At 37.7% G+C, this 24,500-nt stretch overlaps 6 protein-coding genes and 1 pseudogene across 7 annotated transcripts; 4 read left to right on the top strand and 3 right to left on the bottom strand.

The window, feature by feature from the left end:
- Positions 1 to 1,958: 1,958 nt before the first annotated feature.
- Positions 1,959 to 2,407, top strand: LOC306911594 (claudin-4-like; annotated as a pseudogene). Its single transcript has 2 exons — positions 1,959 to 2,201; positions 2,322 to 2,407. The product of its transcript is annotated as a claudin-4-like (transcript).
- A 315-nt stretch (positions 2,408 to 2,722) lies between these two features.
- cldnd (claudin d) lies at positions 2,723 to 3,692 on the bottom strand. Its single transcript, XM_079487302.1, has one exon. It carries the CDS (start codon positions 3,675 to 3,677, stop codon positions 3,045 to 3,047), a length of 633 nt encoding a protein of 210 aa, XP_079343428.1. The 5' UTR covers positions 3,678 to 3,692; the 3' UTR covers positions 2,723 to 3,044.
- A 2,322-nt stretch (positions 3,693 to 6,014) lies between these two features.
- LOC306911743 (claudin-like protein ZF-A89) lies at positions 6,015 to 6,644 on the top strand (the record flags this gene model as incomplete). Its single annotated transcript, XM_079487305.1, has 1 exon — positions 6,015 to 6,644. The coding sequence occupies one exon, from the start codon at positions 6,015 to 6,017 to the stop codon at positions 6,642 to 6,644; it is 630 nt and encodes a 209-aa protein (XP_079343431.1).
- A 636-nt stretch (positions 6,645 to 7,280) lies between these two features.
- LOC306911745 (claudin-4-like) lies at positions 7,281 to 8,019 on the bottom strand. The gene has a single exon (XM_079487308.1). It carries the CDS (start codon positions 7,999 to 8,001, stop codon positions 7,375 to 7,377), a length of 627 nt encoding a protein of 208 aa, XP_079343434.1. The 5' UTR covers positions 8,002 to 8,019; the 3' UTR covers positions 7,281 to 7,374.
- A 3,643-nt stretch (positions 8,020 to 11,662) lies between these two features.
- LOC306911738 (claudin-4-like) lies at positions 11,663 to 12,766 on the bottom strand. The gene has a single exon (XM_079487300.1). The coding sequence runs from the start codon at positions 12,709 to 12,711 to the stop codon at positions 12,064 to 12,066; it is 648 nt and encodes a 215-aa protein (XP_079343426.1). The 5' UTR covers positions 12,712 to 12,766; the 3' UTR covers positions 11,663 to 12,063.
- Positions 12,767 to 18,708: 5,942 nt separating this feature from the next.
- Positions 18,709 to 20,096, top strand: cldn3d (claudin 3d). The gene has a single exon (XM_079487299.1). It carries the CDS (start codon positions 18,915 to 18,917, stop codon positions 19,569 to 19,571), a length of 657 nt encoding a protein of 218 aa, XP_079343425.1. The 5' UTR covers positions 18,709 to 18,914; the 3' UTR covers positions 19,572 to 20,096.
- Positions 20,097 to 21,388: 1,292 nt separating this feature from the next.
- Positions 21,389 to 24,500, top strand: cldn3c (claudin 3c). The gene is made up of 2 exons (XM_079487301.1): positions 21,389 to 21,598; positions 21,671 to 24,500. Exon 2 carries the CDS (start codon positions 21,700 to 21,702, stop codon positions 22,342 to 22,344), a length of 645 nt encoding a protein of 214 aa, XP_079343427.1. The 5' UTR covers positions 21,389 to 21,598; positions 21,671 to 21,699; the 3' UTR covers positions 22,345 to 24,500.

The raw sequence follows: 24,500 nt of genomic DNA, 5'->3' as shown, positions 1-24,500 counted from the left end.
TATATCGTACTATGCTCAGGCGACCTCATTTATAGTCAGTTTAAGAGGCAGGGTGGTCATTATTGAGATTAGAGGCACCTGGCGACGATTGCGGCTAATGGCCTTCAGATGGTAAACTTAATCAGATGATAAATGCAGAAATTATTAGGCTACAATATTCAAGAAGTGAATTTATAACAGAAAAAGAGGGAAGATTTAAAAGTACTGTTAGGACTCATGAAACGTATAAACTAATTTTCAATCAAATGTCTAAATATAGATAAATGAGGTAAGTAAATGGAAAGAAGTTGGAAACTTGCACCTCTAAATTGTATTGGAAATTTAGGGAGAAAAGGGAAGGACTTTGCATTTTAAATGTTTTAGCCTACACTCTTAGAAGAGATGAAACCGTTAGAGTTCAAAGATGAACTTGTAATAATCATAAGGTTGAACTTATAAAACCTTTATTGTGGCAAAAGGGTTCAAATTAGAAGCTGGCTTGTTACCAAGGTTCCTTTATGAACCTTTAGCGTGGCTTTGGACTATATGGACTAGATTTTATGCTCTTTTGTTATTGCTGTTATCATTCTTATTAATATTTTGTTATCATAATTTTAGCCTACTTTAGTTTACATTAGTATAATATATAAAGATAACATCTAAAAATGTAAATGCACAATCAAATAATAAACATGTCATCATACACGCATGGGTCGGCAACCTTTTTGAAGTGCTGTGCCATTTATTTTTTTCATGGCAACCACTGTGCCATTGTAACATCAACGTTAAGAATTACATGTAATTGTACCACAATTAGTTTTTTCTAGATTGACACTATTCGTATTCTTACTATATGGCTATAAAACACAAAACAGAAAAAGAAAATCTTCTTTATTTTTCAATTAAACAAAATTATAGTTATACAACTAGTATTGGAATCCAGTTCTAATGCTGCTTTTTCCACATTTGTTATAGTTACCATCTTTTTGTTTTGAAAACACGTATTTGCACATATTTCTTTAACAACTGAAACTGTTACATATGTATATAAAACATTTTTATAGCACAAAAAGTAGAGCAGCAAGAGTTTGGAAAACAAATAGTAGCCGTTTTAATGCTGCTTTTCAGTGTTAAACCAAGGAATACCAACATGGCCCTGTAGGCAAGATTAAACAGATGTACAGTACAGATTAACAGGCAATTTGTCATGCAAATACGACCAGATGTTCAATGTTTTTTTAAACTTCACAAACACCATTTTTTCTATTAAATACATAATTTATCTAAATGTGATCGGAGTGCCAAATGTGGCATGCATGCCCGAGGTTGCCTAACCCTGTACTATATGGTTTGGCTGTGCTGCAGAATTTGTCTGGTCATTTTAAATGTTTTTTTAGTGTTCTATTTGTATAACTTTTTCAAAAAACAGACTGTGGTCCTGAAACTGTCACCCTGCAGTACTGAAGGATCATACAACTGGGATTTAAACAGCTATGCACTGCATGCATCAGTTTATGGACTTTCTCTCTCTTAATGGCTGATGTTAGGAAAGATGTTACTGACTGACAAAGTCACTATTCAAAACATTAAAAAAACACTAGTCAAAAAGCTATTTTTTGTCTCTTGTTCTCTGCTACGGAAAGAAAGTCAGGAGGGTTTGGAATGTGATGATGAGTAAATGATCACATATTACAGATTAAAAGCGGCATTTTTGTTTGATTAAACAAAATAGATACATGCAGTGTGGCGGTGCTGTTCAAGCAGGCTGTTCCTTCTGCATACAGGTATTTGTTCGACTTCGCAACCCAGTTATGGCCCCAGTTCAGGGATGCCAAGAGACAGAGGGTTGTCCCACATTAATCTGCTTGGCAGTCCCTGTCTCATAAAATGTCAAATCCCACCCCGAGCAGAGTATAAACTTGTCATCCAGTTGAGTTAAACGAAAAAAAGGCATTTTACACGACGCACAAAGAAAAGTCATGGCTTCTTTGGGAGCTTCAGATTTTAGGAATTGCCCTCGCGTTTTTCTGCTGGCTTGGAGCCATCACCTGCATTCTTCCCATGTGGAGGGTTTCAGCCTTTATCGGCAACAACGTCATTACGGCACAGACCACCTGGGAAGGACTGTGTCGTACAGAGCACAGGACAGATGCAGTACGATTCAATGCTCCCACTGTCCCTGGGTCTTCAGGCTGTGCGCGCTTTGGTTCTCAATCTTTGTGGTCGCAGGAGGGAAATGCACCACTTGTATTGGGAACAATAGCGCAAAGGAAAGAATAGTCGTATCGGCAGGGGTGTTTGTCATCATAGGTGGACTGCAGTGTCTTACACTTGTTTGTCAGCGCAAACCATCATCCGCGATTTCTTCAATCCGCTCCTCCCAGATGCGCAGAGACGGGAACTAGGTCCATCTCTCTACACCGACTAGGGCGCAGCATGCTGTCAGTGTATGAAAGGGGAATGAGCATTAGCGACCAAATACCCTGCACCAACAGCCAACTCATCCGCAGAAGTATGTGTAAAAGAACATTTCGAGAGGATCCTTTTTGTATTTTAATATTCATCTTTTCACTGCAGTTTATTTCAGTTACAAATGATACCTTACAGTTATTAACAAGTTCTGAATATATGATTGATAAATTAGTTGGTTTCAGCTTCAATGTTGAAATTCAAGTAAAATACAAGAAAACTTCTAACTTTTGGGTAAACTAACCCTGCATGACGCTTTTAAATAGAACCTGAAACTTTAGACTTGAAAACACCATCCACTCTTAAAGCTCCCAATATGCTCTGTGAAGAATTGTAACAGGCTCAAATAAACACATAGGAACCTGTTGCACAATTGAAGTGACTCGTCCAAGGTTCTTGTGGGAACAAAGTGTTGCCGCTGCATCTTAAAGTGTCTTGTGCAACAGATAACAAGTTTGTGGGCAAGCAGATTACGCAACACATTTTTAAAAGCTTAAGATATTTATTACAATTTAAAAACTCATGGAATAACAGTGTAAACAATTCAACCTCTTCCCTTCATAAAAGGAGAATTTAAAGTCCAGGTAATCCGATTTTCACACATAGGCACCCCCATTGGCAGCAGACCTCGGAGCGGAGTACTTCACGGAATAACCACGATCTTCACCTTTCGGGCACTGGCAGCAGAGAAGCGCGCCTCCGATGATCAGAAGACCAGAAGCGCCCCATCCGATGAACAGCGATGCTCCCAGCTCACGCTTTTGTGCTTCACTCAAAATGGGATTGTAGAAATCGCGGATGACTGTGTGCGCGCACCAGCAAACCGGGATCAGGCAGAGCACGCCAGCCACAAGAAAGAAAACACCTGCTGCCACACCCACTTTGGCTTTTGCGTCTCTATCCTCAACACAGTTGGTGCATTTGCCTCCTGCGACAGCCAGCAGGATTCCCAAAAATGCCACGAGGATGGAGATGATCACTAAAGCACGGGCAGCCTGGAGATCTTGAGGAAGCGCCAACATAGAGTCATAGACCTTACACTGCATCTGACCCGTGCTCTGCTGCACGCAGTTCATCCACAAGCCTTCCCAGAAGATCTGAGCAGTCACGATGTTGTTGCCGATAAACGCCGTCACTTTCCACATTGGTAGCGCGCAAATTATAATGCTTCCCAACCAGCCAATGGCTGCAAGCGCAGTTGCCAAAATCTGAAGCCCAGCAGACGCCATTGTATTGTTTCGTTAGGTGAACTATGCTCAGGCGACCTCATTTATAGTCAGTTTAAGAGGCAGGGTGGTCATTACTGAGATTAGAGGCACCTGGCGACGATTGCGGCTAATGGCCTTCAGATGGTAAACTTAATCAGATGATAAATGCAGAAATTATTAGGCTACAATATTCAAGAAGTGAATTTATAACAGAAAAAGAGGGAAGATTTAAAAGTACTGTTAGGACTCATGAAACGTATAAACTAATTTTCAATCAAATGTCTAAATATAGATAAATGAGGTAAGTAAATGGAAAGAAGTTGGAAACTTGCACCTCTAAATTGTATTGGAAATTTAGGGAGAAAAGGGAAGGATGTTGTATTTTAAATGTTTTAGCCTACACTCTTAGAAGAGATGAAACCGTTAGAGTTCAAAGATGAACTTGTAATAAACATAAGGTTGAACTTATAAAACCTTTATTGTGGCAAAAGGGTTCAAATTAGAAGCTGGCTTGTTACCAAGGTTCCTTTATGAACCTTTAGCGTAGCTTTGGACTATATGGACTAGATTTTCTGCTCTTTTGTTATTGCTGTTATCATTCTTATTAATATTTTGTTATCATAATTTTAGCCTACTTTAGTTTACATTAGTATAAAATATAAAGATAACATCTAAAAATGTAAATGCATTTGTATTGTGCACAAACTTTTACATTTTGCAGAATCTTTTATCCAAAGCGATCCTATACATTTACATAGGTATCCCCTGGGATCAAACCCACAAGCTTGCGTTGTTAATGCAACGCTCTTACCACTGAGCTACAGGAAAGCTACAATCAAAAAATAAACATGTCATTTCCCCATAAAAAGCACAGAAAGAAACATCTCCAATCGTTTTAACTTATTTCAAACCCCTAAAATGACATAGACTTATGATTTTAAGAGCCAGTGCTAATTTCAAGCAAACTCGGAATGCTTCTACTACAACCCGAATTCCGGAAAAGTTGGGACGTTTTTAAAATTTGAATAAAATGAAAACTAAAGGAATTTCAAATCACATGAGACAATATTTTCTTCACAATAGAACATAGATAACATAGCAAACGTTTAAACTGAGAAATTTTACACTTCTATCCACTACATTAGCTCATTGAAAATGTAATGCCTGCTACAGGTCTTAAAAAAGATGGGACGGGGGCATGTATACCATGGTGTAGCATCTCCTTTTCTTTTCAAAACAGTTTGAAGACGTCTGGGCATTGAGGCTATGAGTTGCTGGAGTTTTAGTGTTGGAATTTGGTCCCATTCTATGCTGAAGAGTTCGTGGTCATCTTTGACGTATTTTTCATTTAATGATGCGCCAAATTTTCTCTAAAGGTGAAAGATCTTGGACTCGTCTGACCATAGAACACTATTCCACTTTGAAATAGTCATTTTAAATAAGCCTTGCCCACAGGACACAACGGCGCTTCTGGACCATGTTCACATATGGCTTCCTTTTTGCATGATAGACCTTTAGTTGGCATCTGCTGATGTCACGCAGATTGTGTTTACCGACAGTGGTTTCTGGAAGTTATGCACTGTAGATGATGAGATTTGAGGACCATTGTTTTTCAAGTATTCCACAATCTTTTTTACGAAGTCTATCACAGATTGGAGAGCCTCTGCCCATCTCTTACTTCTGAGAGACTCTGCTTCTCTAAGACATCCCTTTTATAGCTTATGCAGTACTGAAGGATCATACAACTGGGATTTAAACAGCTATGCACTGCATGCATCAGTTTATGGACTTTCTCTCTCTTAATGGCTGATGTTAGGAAAGATGTTACTGACTGACAAAGTCACTATTCACTTACATTCAAAAAACACTTGTCAAAAAGCAATTTTTTGTCTCTTGTGATGAAAGAAAGTCGGGAGGGTTTGAAATGTGTTGATGAGTAAATGATTACATATTACAGATTAAAAGCGGCATTTTTGTTTGTTTAAACAAAATATATACATGCAGTGTGGCGGTGTTTCTGTGCTGTACTAATAATAGGCCTGACAATAACAAAGTAAGTATTTTTTGTTTCATTTCTCATATTGAAACATTTACAACTGCAGTATTCGATTACAGAAAATAAAGTAATGAAGCGCAAGCAGGCTGTTCCTTCTGCATTCAGGTATTTGTTCGACTTCGCAACCCAGTTATGGCCCCAGTTCAGGGATGCCAAGAGACAGAGGGTTGTCTCACATTAATCTGCTTGGCAGTCCCTGTCTCATAAAACTTAAAATCCCACCCCGAGCAGTTGAGTATAAACTTGTCCTCCAGTTGAGTTAAACGAAAAAAGGCATTTTATACAAGGCACAAAGAAAAGTCATGGCATCTATGGGGCTTCAGATCTTAGGAATTGCGCTCGCGTTTTTCGGGTGGCTTGGAGACATCATCACCTGCATCCTCCCCATGTGGAGGGTTACAGCCTTTATCGGCAACAACATCATTACGGCACAGACCACCTGGGAAGGACTGTGGATGGCCTGTGTCGTACAGAGCACAGGACAGATGCAGTGTAAAGTGTACGATTCAATGCTCGCACTGTCCCTGGATCTTCAGGCAGCCCGTGCTTTGGTTGTTATCTCAATCTTGGTCTCCCTTTTCGGCATCATCTTGGCGGTCGCAGGAGGGAAATGCACCACTTGTATTGGGAACAAAAGCGCAAAGGCAAGAGTAGTCGTATCTGCAGGTGTGTTTGTCATCATAGGTGGACTACTGTGTCTTACACCTGTTTGCTGGTCAGCACACACCATCATCCGAGATTTCTTCAATCCGCTCCTTCCAGATGCTCAGAGACGGGAACTAGGTGCGTCTCTCTACACCGGCTGGGGTGCAGCGGGGCTTCTGCTCATCGGGGGCGCGATACTATGCTGTCAGTGTAAGAAAGAGGAACGAGCATTAGTGGCCAAATACCCTGCACCGACATCCAATTCATCCGGAAAAGAGTTTGTATAAAGAACATTTCGAAGAGGATCTTTTTTGTATTTTAATATTCATCTTTTAACTGCAGCTTATTTCAGTTACAAATGATATTATAACTTAAAGTTATTAACACGTTTTGAATATGTGACTGGTGAAAATTAGTTGGTTGCAGCTTCAATGTTGAAATATAACCCTTTCGAAAGCTCCTTCATAAATAGTTACACTTCATTTGTCATATGTAAACACGTTATTCTCATGTTTCTAGTTTAATTATTCTGGGGCAGAATGCTCACATTATACTTTTTTTTGTAATTTACCAGTGCTTTGTAATGAATGCCATTGGTTGTTTTATTTTGTACATTGGTTGGAGTGCAGAGGTTTCTCTATGACAACACTAACTACTTATCCTTTGTATGGGGAACAAAAGAATTGAACACAAAACTGCAGCTGCGAAGCAGAGGAGTGTACCTCAAAGAGAATGTTTAAAAGAAAATAATTGGGCATGTGCCATTATATGATGTTCTGATACACCATACTGCTTTTGATTTAATAAACACACTTTTAATTTGAGCAAATACTTTTTTTATTGTTATTAAACAATTTGGAATACTTCATCATCAGTTTTTCCCAGCATTTAAGTGCCAAAAACTCATGGTAGTATGAGAATTTATTAGTTTTAACAAGTTTCAGGAAACCTTATCGACAATCATTTTGCACTGTCAAGTAGTTGGCACATCAATCCAGATTATTATCATATTACAATTTACATATAATTCATCGCCGGGGTCACAGATCTAGCAGGAGCGTATTGGCCTACTATGTTTTCATTGGAGGGGCAGTTCCAGCAGAGAAGTCCTCCACCCAGCAACAAAAGACCTGCAGATCCCCAGCCTATATACAGACAGGCTCCCAGCTCCCGGCGCTGGGAAGAAATCAATAAAGGGTTGTAGAAGTCCCTAACAAGCGAATGTGCAGACCAGCACACAGGCACTAATATTAGAAATCCAGCAATGATGAAAATGACCCCAGAGACAATGCAAGCTCTGGCTTTAGCTGCTTCTTCTTCAAGACAGTTGGTGCACTTTCCGCCAACCACAGCCATCAGGAAGCCAAAGACACCCACAATGATAGAGATGATGGCCATAGCTCGTGAAGCCTGGAGGTCCTGCGATAGTCCCAGCATGGAATCGTAGACCTTACACTCCATCTGTCCCGTGCTCTGCACAACACAGCTCATCCACAAACCCTCCCGGATGATTTGTGCCGTGACTATGTTTGCTCCGACAAAGGCTGTGACCCTCCACATAGGTAGGCCACAGGTGACGATGGTTCCCAGCCAGCCAATCATGGCAAGCATAACGCCCAAGATTTGGATGCCCTGAGATGCCATCACTGCAGACAGGGGTCACTCTATAAAAGCGATTGTGGAAAGTGTCTGACGGGATCTAATTGTCTGGTTTTTATATCCTTCGGGCATTGGGTGGAGTTTTAGCTCAACAAGACACGAAAGAAAAGCTGATAATTTGATATTTTCTGAGTCTACTTATTTCTTAGTCTATTGTTTGGTTTGTATGAAGACATACTACATTTTTACTTCTGGTACATAGTAAATACATAGCAGCCTTCAGTAACAATAAAACGTTTTAAAAGTCTGATAAATAAAATCAATGAAAATATGTATATGTTTAAAAATCTTGAATTCTGACACATCAAGGCACTAAACCACATATGTGTTCTGAAATGTCTCTTTAAGTATTGTTACATACAATGTTCCATATGTTATTATGGAACATGTTTTGTTTGTTTATGTGATTGTTATTTAGTGCCCAAGCATTAAAAGTATGAAGGGATATGGTTTTAATGGTTAAACTTTATAATATGTTGTATTCGTTAACAATAGTGAATACATAGCTTTTCAGCCTTTATTCATCTTTGTTCATAGTATTTGGTGCCGATACAGTTTTTTATGTTAGTTCACGTGTGCATCATTGTAACCTGTTTAAAAGAAGTATTAGTACAGGCTGAAATGAACAAAAACTACAAATTATGAAACATGTAGATCTTTTGTTCATTGTTAATGTTAGCTAATGCAATCACCAATGTTAACACATACCCCCATTAAAACATTTTACAATACAAAAAGTTTCTCTGAGGATTTGTCTACATTTCAGGGTTTGAAAAATGTTAGCATACACAATGCTAAGAAATGCTAGCTTGCTACTTATTGTCTATATAACCTTCAAACTTTTTTACTACGTTAATTTCTCCAAACATAATTTTTTTTTCTTTTTTTACATTACTTACTCTCAGCAAAATTTATATTTTGTTTAGGCTGTCTCACACATTTTCTTCTCACACAGACAAACACATTTAATTCAGCAGATATATCTGTGGTTTCCTGTGAGGCCGTCTATCTGTGTTTTTTCCAGTGTGCATGTGTTTGCAAACTGTTGATTATAAGTTTCCTGTAGCTGAGTGGTAAGAGCATGTGGGGTCGATCCCAGGGGATTGCACATACCTATGTAAAATGTATAGGATATTGCTATGTAAGTCGCTTTGGATAAAAGCGTCTGCCAAATGCCTAAATGTAAATGTAAAGTTAAAATCTCTTTCATTATCATGGTGACATCATGCATCAGATGGGTCAAAATTATATTATATTTATTTCTGTTTCCAGAAATTGCCGGATGCCCTTTTTCATATGGTATGTTGTGACTTTCTGTTAACCAAATATTTTGGATCTGTGCATATCTGTGTGTACTGTGTGCGTATCTGTCATTCCTCATTTATGCATATATATATATATACTGGACCCATCCCTAATAAACTTTAACTTTGAGTGAACTGCACTTCTGTGTCTGTGTCATTCTTGGTCCCCGGCCCCGGATCTTCTGAGTGTTCCATCAACTAGACTTGTCAACTTTTTACCTAGACAAAGAAATTATCTTACAATTTGGGGGCTCAGTCCGTAAAAGAGGTGAAAACCTCTTTGAACCAAGAGACCAAAGCCGAGCTGAGGCAGGCGTACCGACGATCGGGCACAGACTTACAATTAAAGGGGTAAGTGTTGGGAAATATTTATTTTGCCAATTTTTATTGAAGGAAATAAAACTCTTAGCCTGTAGGATTCTTGTGATGATATTTTGTAAAAAGACGAAATCGGTTCAATACTCATTGTTAGTGGAATGGTTTAAATTCCATTGTTGTTCCGTGGCGTCGGACAACAGTAGTTGTTGGACAACTATTAACGCACGAGTGGGCGCTCATTGTTTGTGGGACTCTTTAATTTAATTGAATCAAATTGGAAACAAAATTGTTACACTATTACCGTAAGTTGATATATTGTGACTGAAAAGAAAAAAGAAGGTGAATCGAATTAATCACCCACTGTCACAATACGATGCATGCATTATAGTTGAAACAGTTGGTCGATTGAGCACTCAAAAGTTCCATAACACTAACCCAAGTTGAAACTTTTCAAAGTTTCTATTGCTGCTATTTATTTTAAACTGAATTGCTTGCTTTACTGCCATCATTGAAGTGTAAGATGGGGGGTTCGGGTTCGAGACCGTCACCTGGCGAAACGGCAATTGCATTTATGTACAGAAATAATCAAGGTTTTTATGTCGAACCGTATGTCAGTAATCTCGCAGGGTGGTCAGAGAAAATGAAACTGCAGATTGATCCGCCGTATCCGGGAGACGGTTCATTTTCAGATGACTGTATGGATCTGGCTAAAAGTATGGTGAATGAAGGGTGGGGTGATCCGAATTGGGATTATTCATACATGAATAAAGCTTATTAATTTTTTATTTACTTATTTATTTAGAGAAACAGGGACAGCGCACAATAAACATTAACCTCAAGGGGAGAGATGCATAGTACCAGGTTTTAGCTCAAGAGCTAATTTTCACCTGTAGTCCCTCGGCAGGCTGATGTTGAGTTAGCATACATAATACATCATACATACATGAATAGTGAAATTTACATTGACCAAATAAATAACATGGTAAAAAAGGTCATATTCACACCTTTCATGTACTCAGGTCTACTTTTATAGACCTCAGAATACACACTTACACCCACACATACACACACATACTGTATGGAGAGTGTTTAAAAAGGTTTGGGATGAAGGTCCTGAGAGAAAAACTAATTGTTGCTTATGTTGCAAATAAGCGATGTGCATCTGAAACAGACATTCATCACTGTAGTTTTGTTAAACAAAAAATTGTGCATTAATAATCTTAATTAAAAATAAAGAATTTATTGTCCTCAATAAACACCTGTTTAGTTTTTCTTGGGCTTGATTCATTTTGCTCAGCAGTTAAAGCGCAGAAGTTTCACTATCACAACATAACTATTGATGCATGGGGTACAAAAGCAGTGGGCACAAAACTGAAGCTTGAACGCCAAAACACAACACAATGCAGTGTTCTTGTTTAGTTTCCTGGCCTATAAGGTGTATCTGCTTTTTGTCTTTGTATAGTTGCTTCTCCTTCATTAGGTATCTCTAGAGCCTGTGTTTTAGTCCTTAAAAGCATTTAGTTTGATTCACTATTGTGTTTTTTTAACATGCATGTAACGCAATGACACGTCAAATATACCTTTTATTTTTATTGTGTTTTAGTGTGTTATTGTGTTATACAAACCAACTGCAGTTTGATTGATATTAATTGGATTGCGCAATAAAAAACATGATTTTGAAAGAGTTATCTCCTTTTGAAACTTACAAATTTAATTTTGATCAACTTGCTGATCAATTGTAAAAGTCATCATAGAGCGTTGCACTGACAAAACACAAGCCTAAACCACTAAACCACAAATCTTGTTCAGCCATGTTATGTGCATTTTCATGTTGTAGGACCTGTTTTGGATTTGCAGCGAAAGACAACTCCCTTTGAGAATATTTTGCATACAGCATAAAGGCAATCCTTTGAAATCGCTTGTGTGTCAGAGGGTGAAAATGGACGTTTGCAATATGACACCTGCATGTTAACACCCATACACACAGATTTTCATACAATTAAATGACACTCCTAGTTCACAGGTGCGAAAGCAACATATTTTATTTTTCCATACGGCATGAGTTTATGTCAGAAAACAGCTTTCTGCAGTTTACTGTACAAAACAGAAATATTTACAAAATCAACAATTCCATACTTGAAAAATAAAAAATATGTTTTAATGTAACAACACAAAACATTCATCATAAACATTACATTGTATGAGGAAAATCAAAATAAACATGGTGGCTTAAAAGATAAGCATTCTATAACTGATAAGAAAAAAAACGTGGTTCCCTGTTTTCCTCTTTTTGTCCTGCCACAGCAAATATAAAGGCAATATATTTGTCCAACCTGCATCATCAGCTTTCAATTACCGCTTTTCGAGTTCATTTTGGACAAACCAACATTGTAAACAGAATAGATTTTCAGAGTTCTAAACAGTTTCACACAAAGTTCTTGCTGGTGGGTGCAGAGGCGTCAGATCGAGGAGCAGCGTTATATTTTGCCGTGAAATTTCCTCTTTCTTCCTTTGGTGGGCAGCTGCAGCAAAGCAAAGCTCCTCCGATGATCAACAGGGCGGAGGCTCCCCATCCAATGTAAAGTGCCGCTCCTAACTCTCTCTTCTGTGCCTGATTTAGCATGGGGTTGTAGAAATCCTGAATGATGACGTGAGCCGTCCAGCACACTGGGACCAGACACAGCACACCGGCTAGGATGAAAATCGCACCTGCAGTTATACCGATTTTGGTTTTGGAGCTCTCGTCCTCTACACAGTTGGTGCATTTGCCACCAGCCATTGACAGAAGGATGCCCAGGATTCCAATCACAATGGAAATGATGATAAGTGCTCGAGCAGCCTGAAGATCTGAAGAGAGGGCCAGCATGGAGTCGTAGACTTTGCATTGCATCTGTCCGGTACTCTGCATAACACAGGCCATCCATATTCCCTCATACGAGATCTGCGACGTGACAATGTTACTGCCGATGAAGGCCGTAGTCTTCCACATGGGAATAGCGCAGACCACGATGATCCCGATCCATCCTATAATGGCCAAGGCAACGCCCAGCATCTGAAGCCCAGAAGACACCATGATGCTACTCTGTTAAACGCTGTTCTTTGTCTCTCGAGGTGGCTCTCTTTGCAATGCTCTCAAAGGGCGTATGCAGTTGCTTTAAGAGTACCTGGGAAGTATGGGGGAGGAGTTGTAACGGATGACTTGTTCTGCTGGTTTTTTTGGTTACTTCATCGTGTGTGACACTACTAGGGCTCGAATGTGCGTCAGTATTTAGACATTTTTCCGCTGTAGACACAGAACCATATATGGGTTCTTCAATGTACTTTCTTCTCAAACTTCAGGTATCTATGTGAGAAAATCTCACATTGGGGGTATTGTCTGTATTGTGTTGCTAGGAAAAGTGTGTGACCGAATACATTTCAGAGGTTAAAGGCATAGTTCACCCATAAAGGAAATTTCTGTCATCATTTAACCTCAAGTTGTTAATGATCACTTTCTTCCAAATATCAAGTAATTCATACAGGTTTAGTACAACTTGAGGATGAGTGCGACTTTTCTTTTTTTGTGAACTATCCCTTTAAACACTTTTTTTCCTGAAATCAAAACATTTAACTGTTTCTATAAATGTAGAGGTCATAGATTACTAAATAAAAAAAATCAGTATTTTATATATGAAGGAAGATTGGTTTCAGTAAAACACAGGATCATGGATGACAAAACAAGCATGATGTTTACCTCACATTTTACACACCACGTTTTTGTGGTAATTTTAGTGTTCACATGTAGGCAGCACAGCGTCTAAGTAAACGGGGAGGATAAGCCGGCATGCACCTGTACCCACTTGAACTGGTCAAACCAGTTTCTGTTTAAAGGTGGATGTCTGGGCAAGACTGAACAACGAAATTCATTAACTGACAATAACAGAAACATAATTAAAGGTTAATTTTTGTTGACAGAGTAGCAGAAAAAAGAAATGCTGAGATAAAGCTTTCATTGGCTTTTCATTCTCCTCTGTAACAGGAAGTCATGTTTAAAAAAGGTGAATTAATTGATATTGTTTTGCAACAGCCAACCAGACATGGTTAAAATCAAATGTGAAGTTAATTTACAAAAACAGAACTCAATTCCAATTAATCAAAACTAAACTGCAATTGGTTTGTTTTAATTAAGTAATAATAACTAAAAAATATACTAAACAATATACAGGTAACTAACACAATAAAACAAGATAACATAAAACATTTTTTTAAAACATAGTTATCTCTTTTTGCACATAAACTATTCAAATATTGAGCAGATATTGAAATACTGATAAATTATTTATAATGTAAAGCAACATGTCCCCCACATGTTTAATGTCCCCTCAGATGTATGTTTCAATGTGATCAGCTCACACCCTCCTGGCAGTTACTTTTAGGGGTGGAGCTTTGTTGTTACGTTTAAACTATTTGTGTTTTTTGTATGAAACAAACAATATGAATTCATACAGATGTAGCTATTAAAAACCATTGCTGCAGCTCTATATAAAAAAACAACAGAGACCACCATGACTGAAAAACAGAAGTGAGTAGGGGAAACTGCCTGTTTCAAATATCACAAACATCAACATGCCATATTAGACGTAGCATTAGCATCCCCTACAGAGACAATTCGATTTTGACACATGGTTTGTAATGAGAAAGCAGTATTCTGCTCAAATGATTGTATTCTGTGCTCTGCTTTACAGTTATTAAAGTAATGATCAATGTGGGCAAAAACAAACTTATATAAAATATATGGCAGGTAATATTCTGAAGTGGCTAACAAAAATGTGCTTCTATACTATTATAAATGAGTATGTCTTAATACAAACAAACAGGCCAATGCAAGATTTTAATTGCCATGATTAACATGTTTACATTTGGCTGCCAGTTCTGTTTTTGGTGTGTTGACTGTATGACCCCTACTGGCTACATATATAACTGGAAAGACTGAGTTCATCATCAGTGAGTCAACTGTATACAGCTTGTTGTACAGTAGGACGTTACGTTTTATCGTATACACCACAAATAATCTAAATTATAATCTATCTCTCTCTCTCTCTCGATTTGTTTAAGATAAGCTAAGGATTAACTAAACAAACTACATCCTAGTTTATATGACTCTTCCAGTGAGGCTATCAGACACACCCATGCTATGATGATCACCTACATGTGCCATGTAGGCTATTGTTTTGTATTGTATTGTTTTGTTTTGTAGCTGAAGTGCTCAATATTTTTACGTCTCTTCATGAAACCTACTGCTTTACATTAAAATATAAACATACAATGTGATATTACTTTGTACATCAAGAACGGTAACTATGGCTTTGTGGTGTAGACATGGTGGCAATATAAATACAACAATATAAGACTGTATGCCTGTCATTTCAAATCAGTTAATGTAGTTTTTGGGGATGATAAGGGATTGAAAGATAAATCACTGACTGCCATCAACACCATGCAAATCTATTATTCGTTGGTGGTTGCTGACAGAACCTTTTCGCATGTGGACTTATTCAACTTGAATCAGGCAGCGAGTCAAAAACACTCGATCTAAGATCCAAGCTGCTCACCTGGCATGTTGTGGAGTTGGGGCATCTGCTATAGCTCCGCCCACGGTTCAAGAGAACAATTTCTCCCCACTGAAACTTAGTCATCACCTCTGCCGTGGCTCACTGAAACTCATTAAAATAAAATAGAAGGAGTGTTTGATCACGAGGGAAGTATGACGTAATGATGTCTCACCTGTTATATGTTGACTGGTTTCTGATGGTTTCGTGTTTACTATTTAGTAACCATTTCCTTTTCTGTTGACAGTATATTAGGAATGTAGACGTTAATTGTTTGATCATTATCAGCAATTGGTGAAAAAACATAGATCCAATGACAGAAATGCAATTGGATTTAGTGGTTATAATGGAAATAGTTTTGTTGCTTTTTGTTGGTGGGATTGAATATTGTAGAACCAATAATACCCTGTACCAAATTACACAAAGGAATTGTTTTATGTTGTATTGGAAAACAACTGGTGGTTTATAATGGTATTTGCAATGGAATCATCAATGTTATGTTTTGTCACCAAGGCATTGTTCATAACTGCTACCAGTTAACTATAGTATAGTTTTACAAATTTACTGGGTTTAAAATGGATGGTAAGATATGTATACTTTACGTTGAAAGGCCATATATAGTTTAACACTGTTTTTATATTGCTGTAATCCAGAGACATAAGGAATACATCACAAAAATGAACTTCGTATTCGGTTAAACATTAAAAATGTGTTTTATTAAAGAAAGTACAATACTTAAGTCAGTTTATGCTTAAAACAAGTAAAAATATCCGCCAGTGTAGTAAAAATATTAACTTTAATTAGGTTTTAACTTTTGTTAAGTAATTAACTCAGGTTTATTGTGTCGAATCAAACAGGCCTGCTTTGTTTCGTCAGTTCTGATACACGTTTTGCTTCTATCGTGTCTATTCAAATTTACATCTCTAATTTATACTGGGTAAACAACAAGTTGACAGGTGCACTAGGAAACACGTTGATCTCTCTATCGCCATCAGTGGTTGAATCACAAAATTGCAAGCTATGTTGAAAGGCCAAAACAAGATTTCAACACAGATATGTTTGCTTGCACAACAATACAAAATTAAACAAATATATTTTACATAGCGCATCTTTAAAATGTTATATTGATTTTAACTACAAAGCTTTAACGTTTCAGGCCCAGTCTTTCATCAATTTCTACATGGGCATTTCTTTGCTCGGTTCGTATTAACGAACCGAGCAAATCCTCATTTTTCCAGTCATAGTTACAGAAGTGACCCCTCTCCCCAATCTTGTCTGTGTAATCTTATCAGGGTATGCGTAGTTATTAAGTGTTGCTCAGCAAACACACAACACCCGTACCAGAGGCCAAAAGATAATAAATATAAACATTATAGATCAAATCAGTAGAACAAACAATCTATCAGATTAAGGAATGCTGTTTAATGAAATGTAAATTCAAATATTGTTTAAGCAACATGAAGGGGAAGTAAATAATGATAAGTGATGTAAAAGTCAATGTTGTGCACTATGCTCACATTGAAATACTAAGGATAGACATGTGTGCTGAATAATAATTGGATTTCTACTCATTTGTTTTTACTTTGTTGATCCATATTTGTGTTTTACTATTAGTAATAAAATCCTAAAAATGACTAGTGTAATTTTGATTTTGCAAAGTGATCATTTCCACAGCTTTGATTATTTCAGGAGCATAAACCTCTACTCACTCTTATGATATCAACTGATACTGATGTTTGTATGAATGAAGTTTGAGTACACCGTAAACCTTTTTTTATTAAGGCATAATTAAAATTCCTACCCATAGCCAGTTATAGAACAAATTCTTATTTCAATATTGCCACATTCTTCTATCTTTATATGTGTGTTTCTTTCTATAAAGTGAACAATGCTTGAGCCGGAATGTTTTGTGACCACAGTTTTGTGAAATCTGTCATGAGGTTTTGCATTTTCTAAAACTCTCCACACAGCAATCATGGATAAAGGTTTGCAGATGGGGAAACACAGAAAAGGGAAGAGGAAGAAATTAGGATAAAGGAAGTTCATTACCGAGGTGATAATGCTGAAAAACATTAACTTTTTAGTGAGAATATCTATCCTATACGACACTGTCTCATTTAGTTATATATGGACAAAGCCTATCATTTCCTTAGTTTATGTTTTGGGTTGTGTGAGAAAACGTAGGAAGAAGGAAATGGACCTTGTAATTACATAGTTTACATGTTTTATGGCCTTTAGCTAAAGGTTCTAGCAGGACTTTGATATCAATAAAGAGTGTTTAAATAGAATCATTTGTTATTTAGGGGAAATTTGTAGGTCATTCTAATTTTCAGTCATAGTGTGCCATGTGAGATAACGTTCAGATTATTTTTTTTATCTTAAAATATGTCAGTGCCATTGTTTTGTCTCAAGATGCACACCAGTAATTCTTTTTCTAAGGCATTTTTATGAAAGCTACTTAAATAAACAAATTGACCTAAGACATAGTCCTGGCTTAAGCTAAGCTTTGTCTGGGAAACCGGGCCCTAGACTGTTACTCAAACAAAACTAGGGGACAGTTCGCTCAAGAATTCACAAAAAAAATAATTTACTCACCTTCGAGTTGTTCCAAATCTGTTTAGATGTATTTGTTCTGATGAACACAGAGAAACATATATGCATGGAATAATGCTTATAACCAAAACGTTCTTGGACCCCACTGACTACCATAGTAGGAACATTTACTCGTTCTGTTGAACACAAAATAAAATATTTTTAAGAATGTTGGACAGCAAACAGCTCTGACAGACTTTTGAATACCATTGTAATTTTTCTTACAGTGGAAGTTAATGGGGTCCAAGAACTGGTTACAAGCATTCTTCCAAATACTTTCCTCTGCATTCAACCAAACAGAGACACCTATACAGGTTTGGTACAACTTGAGAGTGAGTAATTCATGACAGAATACACATTTTTGGGTGAACTATGCCTTTAAGATGGAAGCTTTGAAATTGCATGATTTTAGGAGATGGTTTAGATATGGTGTGCCGTTGGAAATAATGTAATGTTTAATTAAATGTTTTGAAAGTTCTGAAATGTGAGCAGAAAAATGAAGAAATCCAAAGGTGTCAGTCACGTAGTTTCTTTCTTACACTCTATTATAGTTTAATATTAAATAAGAACAGAATTTTATTGTATCCATTGAGCAGTGTTTTGAATGTTACCCAATGAGTAAGTTAGACTAAGGTGTTCACACTCACATTGTCAATGATTGTCCATTAAAGAGTGTTTTTGAAAATCTGCCTTATGCTCTTAAGGCAGAGTTATCTATTAACATCAGCAAACAATCCCAACCTTTAAACAATCCAATCTAACATTGTCGAAACGGTTACAACAGAACCAGCATTTGTCTTTTTATGAGGACGTTAACCAATACTCTGATCGCGTCTTATCATCCGAGCTCAGGTAGGTCAGCCCTTTTCCTGAACATAAGTTTTGTAGGAGGACGTTTCTGCTATAAGACAGAACATTCCAGCTGTCCTTGAACACGAGTGGACATTCAGTGCGTCAACCGATCAAGCGGTTACTTTGTGATTTTTGAAGGCTCCTGATGTAAGTTTTCCAAGGACTCATACAGACGCAGACTGTGCCTCACCGGGCAGAAAAATACAAGAGAGGACAGAGTGAGTTTGAAAGCAGAAAGCGAGACATGGCTGCCTTCGGACTGGAAATAGTGGGAGTTAGTCTTTCAGTACTCGGCTGGATTCTAAGCATCGTGTGCTGCGCTCTGCCCATGTGGAGGGTCAGCGCGTTCATCGGCAATAATATCGTCACGGCTCAAGTGTACTGGGAGGGAATCTGGATGAGCTGTGTGTTCCAAAGCACAGGACAGATGCAGTGTAAAGTCTACGATTCCATGCTGGCTCTTCCCGCTGACCTGCAGGCGGCCCGCGCCCTGGTGGTGGTGGCCATCATCGTGGGCATCCTGGCGCTTCTCGTGGCCGTGGTGGGGGCCAAGTGCACCAACTGCATTGAGGATGAAGCGACCAAAGCTCGTGTGATGATCTGCTCTGGCACTGCTTTCATAACCGCTGCTGTCTTGCAACTCATTCCTGTTTCCTGGTCGGCCAACACTGTTGTTCGGGAGTTCTACAGCCCAGTTGTACCAGAAGCACAGAAGATGGAAATAGGGGCGTCACTGTACATGGGATGGGCTGCTGCGGCTCTGTTGATGGTTGGGGGTTCTATCCTGTGCTGCAGTTGCCCACCTAATGACAAACCAAGGTACCCACCTCAAAGTCGAATATCCTATTCAGCTCACCACTCAGTGGCCCCAAGCACCTACAACAAAAGAGACTATGTCTGAGGAGCTTAGAGGTCAAGATATTAGTGACTGCGTCACAAACCTCTGAACTCAAAATCTAGTTTACGTGTGAATGGTGACAGTTTAGCTGACAGTTTGTCAATGTTTCTACGTGTTTTTATAAGTAAAGTATGTTTTTGCGCTCATTGCCTGTTATCACTCCACACCTGAATCTGTTAAATTTGCTGTGTATCTTGTATGTTATAAATCAAATTGATTGTGATTTGTGGAGAGGAATCGAATATGTCAGAGCAAAGGTCAGTTATAGTACGATTTGCTTTATTTTGGTAGTCTTGTCTATTTTATATTTAGAAAAGGTAAAATATTTTCTAAAATATTCTGTAAATTATTCTTTTGGGTTTGAACACTAACTTTCAACATGTTTCAAGCCAACTGCTTATGGCAAAAATAAAAGAATATATGTAAATGGTAGCTGTTAAAGTTTGTTGCATGTACTAATATCTTTACTTTGCTTTGATTGTAATAAATGTAAATATTAAAGTTTTTAACTTCTGTAAATGTTTAATTCTGTCGATTGACCTTCTCATTCTTATTCATTGAAACACTGTTACAGACATGAAACACTTTCCACTAAACAGCCCTTTGGCCTTGACTAGAACATCAAAGCTGGCAGAGATTTTTTACCACATACATCACCTTACTGAGTGAGTTTAGCCAGATATAACCCAATAATTTCAATCATTAAACTTTTGATTGAAATTTGAAATTGTTTAAAAGGATAGCAATATATCATATGTACATGATATATGTGTGTCACATTTATGTACAGTGCACCTCATACTATTTAGTCACTGGTATACAGTATGCATACACTTCACTGCTTCGTATAAAATCGTTTATCCATTTCTCTCACTCTCATGAGTTTAAAGGTGTATTATTGACATGACAAATACATTGTATTGCCAAAGCACTTACAGCCGAACTGCATACAAACAAAACGTGTCAAACCAAAACCAGAGCAAAAAGAGAAAATGCATAGAACATAAAATGAAAATACAATTTATATCTAGAAATACAAATAGTTAAGAAGTTAAGAACCAAACTTAAAAACATGCCTCAGTCTTCATCATATTAGAACACTTTCTGTAGATTTGTAAATGTTTTGGAACTTGGTGCAGATGAGTATTTTTTATTTCTTGCTAATGGAATTAAAGGGAGATGTTGTCATCATTTACGTCAAGTTGTTCCAAATCTGTATAAATGTCTTTGTTCTGATGAACACAAAGAAGAATGAAACAAAGAAGATATGTATACAGATTTGAAACAACTTGAGGCTGAGTAAATGAAGAATTAATTTAGGAAAAAATTATTAATAAAATTATATTATTATTGTATTATATTATTATTATATTATATTTTTATGAAATTAAGACACTGCATTATTCACACTCGTGTTGTTTCGTGTTCATGTCATAAAAGCTGTTTTTTATCTGTGTTATGTCATGTTGAAGAAAGTAAGAAGGAGTGTTGAAGAGAACAATGGCTCTTAAAACAGGTTTAACATGTATACTTAGTTTTTCACCTAAACAAAATGGCATACAAATCAAAAACCTTTATTGCCTTAATACAAGATCTGCATTGGACATAAAGTGCTTTTCCCCCTCAATGCAACCACACAATTTTACTGGTAAAGATGAAATATTAGTCCTCATTTCCACCCCCCTCCTCACAGAACTGTTCCTCCAGGTCATTCATCCCTGCCAAGCCTGTTTCTCTGCTTCAACAGGCATCATGTTTGTATGGATTGAATTACAAAGAAAAGCCAATATATCCACATAGCTCTTTTCTCCACCCTGGCCATAGAGGGCAGGTGTAACACATAGGAAGCACATCCACCGTCATCACTCTCCACGCTTTATACTCCCAAAGAGGCAGGTCCACCTCCAGCCGCACCTGCCTCTTTGGTGATATAAAGGCTGCTTCGCTTCACAGCAGTCACAGGCTACACAAAGAAACAAAGGATCACGACAATTCGAAAATTAGCATCACATCCTAAATCACAGCTCTTGGTACTTTTCATTTCTTTTTATAAGAAAACATTACTATTTTGGTGTCTTTTGCTCATCTGTGTCTCTTTTTAGGGTCAGAAGTACCACCCAAAAAAAAAATCATGTCGATGGGAATGGAGATTGGTGGGATTGCACTGGGCATCATTGGATGGATCATTGGCATTGTTGCATGCGCACTGCCCATGTGGCGCGTGTCGGCCTTCGTTGGCGCCAACATCGTCACGGCTCAGATCATCTGGGAGGGTTTGTGGATGAACTGTGTTGTGCAGAGCACCGGACAGATGCAGTGTAAGGTCTACGACTCAATGCTTGCCTTATCGCAGGACCTTCAGGCGTCCCGAGCCATGTCCATCATCGCCATCATCTTAGCCGTCCTGGCCGTCATGATCTCAATTATGGGCGCCAAGTGCACCAACTGCATCGAAGATGAAGCTTCCAAGTCAAAAGTAATGATTGTTGCCGGTGTTCTCTTCATTCTCGCCGGCGTTCTGCAGCTCATTCCAGCAGCCTGGGTGGCAAACCAAACCATTCGTGACTTCTACAACCCATTGCTGAACTCCGCTCAACAGAGAGAGCTTGGGGCATCCATCTATATAGGCTTTGGAGCTGCTGTTATGATGCTGATCGGAGGAGCGATGCTGTGCTGCAGCTGTCCCCCGAAGGAGAAGAAGTACAATCCACCGAGAATGGGCTACACCGCTCCACGTTCTACCAGTGGTGGATATGACAGGAAGGACTATGTTTAAAACATTGTTTTCTTAAAGAGAAAGATGAAGGATTTGAAGATCTCATAAGTGGAGATACTTCCGAGAGGACTCCGAAATGAAGGGTCGTGATGCTGTCAATATTTGCTTTTCTTCGGTTTAATAAAGCTGGTGTGTGGTCGGGTTTCGTGGGGTTTTTGTGCCTGTCAGGGTGTTGGAGAGAGAGTTTGATGTGTTGGATGTGTTAATTGCATTCCCTTTTTATATTATTATTTTTATATTGTTTTAAGAATATAACATTTGTGTTTATTCTGCCTGTAAATTTCAGCTGTTGCATCAGTTTTTCTTTGTACTGATGATACAAAGCTCATCAATGGTTTAACTGGTTAAGTAAGTTTTGTTTTTGAGCAAAACTATTTGTGCTTTAGTCTGATGCCTTCCATTATTACATAATATGCATACTGTAGACCGAAAGAGGAAGACTTCAGCTCTTTACATGTATTTGCTTATGAAAATTTTACTTGACGCAGAAACTCAATATGTTGTTCACTCCCTTTTGGTCTCAGTAAAGTCTGATACCCGAGATTGTCCACATATTTAGTTTCAAAAACTTCTGGAAAACTTCAACTATTCCACCATTTGTAGATAGTGATTTGTTTTAGATATTCAACAGTTCAAACAGTGATTTTCAAAACCATTGAAATGCCATGTCTGATATTTGTTTTTTGTATTGTCTTTATTATTAAATTCAATTGAGTTTTTTTAATAGAACATCGAAGTGGTCATTTACAGCATAATGCAATCGATTCTAGTGATTGTACCTGACTGAACAATTGACATTGATCCTTTTTTCAACAACTGGTGTAGAAGTGTGAATACACATTCTGAAAGAGACCAGTAAGCATACAAACTTTAGAAAGACTACACTGTTTGCCATAGGTGGTGGCAGACAAATCCAACCAAAACCAGTTTAGATGACCTGGGGTGGGGGAGAGGGGTAAGGCTTTATTTATCAGACACAAATCAGCAAACAAGAAACTGCTTACTCTGTCCTTAAAGTTAGAAACTCAAATAGCTTTTAAAATGTTACATTATTAGTGAGATAGAAGGAAGTAGACATTTAAATATGCACGCACAGGACAGTTTATTGGAAACTGGAACTCTCGCCCAGTATTGGGCAAGTTACTCTGAAAAAGTAATGAATTAGTTACTAATTACATATTCAATATTTCGATTACTGTACAAATGACTCTCTCCAAAAGTAGTTAATTACTTATTACTTTCTATATCCTATACCAACCTTGATTAGTTAAGTGATTCAAGGATAGACATGAAACGGCTCTTTTAATTCATTCAAATAAATATAGGCACGGATCAAATATCAAGCACTGATTTTAAAGGTAGACTTTACATTTTGATGTCAATTCCCCTATTACACATATGTAACACAAAGTATTTAGTTTAATAACATTAGAAGTAACTGTAATAAAATGACAGAATAAAATTTAGTAATACTTTTTCAAGGGAAATTAACGTATTACTTTGTTACTAATTACACCCAACACCGCTCGAGTCCATGAACTCTATTTTCAAAGGCAAGCAACTGGGTCATGAAACCATGGTGAAAGGCAAACACATAACCTTAAGGGATATTAACACACTCTAGCTCGCTAAGATTTCGTTGCCTGTGGGGGCAAGATGAAAGGTATGCTCTATAACATTGTTACCATGGAGAGAATGATCCTCAGGGTGACTCCCTGTTCAACTGTCAGAGGGGGAGGGGGAAATCCAGGAAGAAAAATGTGTCACTCAAGTGTGTTTGAAGTGTAAAGCTTCTTTCCAGTGTACCTTCTCTGTATAATACAAAGCAATTTAACCCTGTTTATAGTGTAATTTCAATCTCAATTATAATAGTTTCTTATTCGTTTTCGATGATTATTATTATTTAGGGATAGTATTATGCCATAACATGTTTTCTTTTATCTTTACAAAAATGGGAAAATCCATTTCACTAAATGAACACACTAACCTAATTATTTGAATGTGATGTTTCATGGCAGATTGAATGAATTGTTGCTGTGCTTAAATGAGGAAGAGTTTAAAGGTCAGAGACGTATATGACACACAGAGATATGTAAAGTGCCCCGAGACACTGTTCCTATTGCCTGTATGAGACAAAAATAAATGTATTTTTTATC

This window comes from Barbatula barbatula (assembly GCF_947034865.1).
Source record: "Barbatula barbatula genome assembly, chromosome: 22".
NCBI classification, from domain to species: domain Eukaryota; kingdom Metazoa; phylum Chordata; class Actinopteri; order Cypriniformes; family Nemacheilidae; genus Barbatula; species Barbatula barbatula.
The sequence above is the reverse complement of the archived record's forward strand: the minus strand, read 5'-3'. Positions and strand labels throughout refer to the sequence as shown.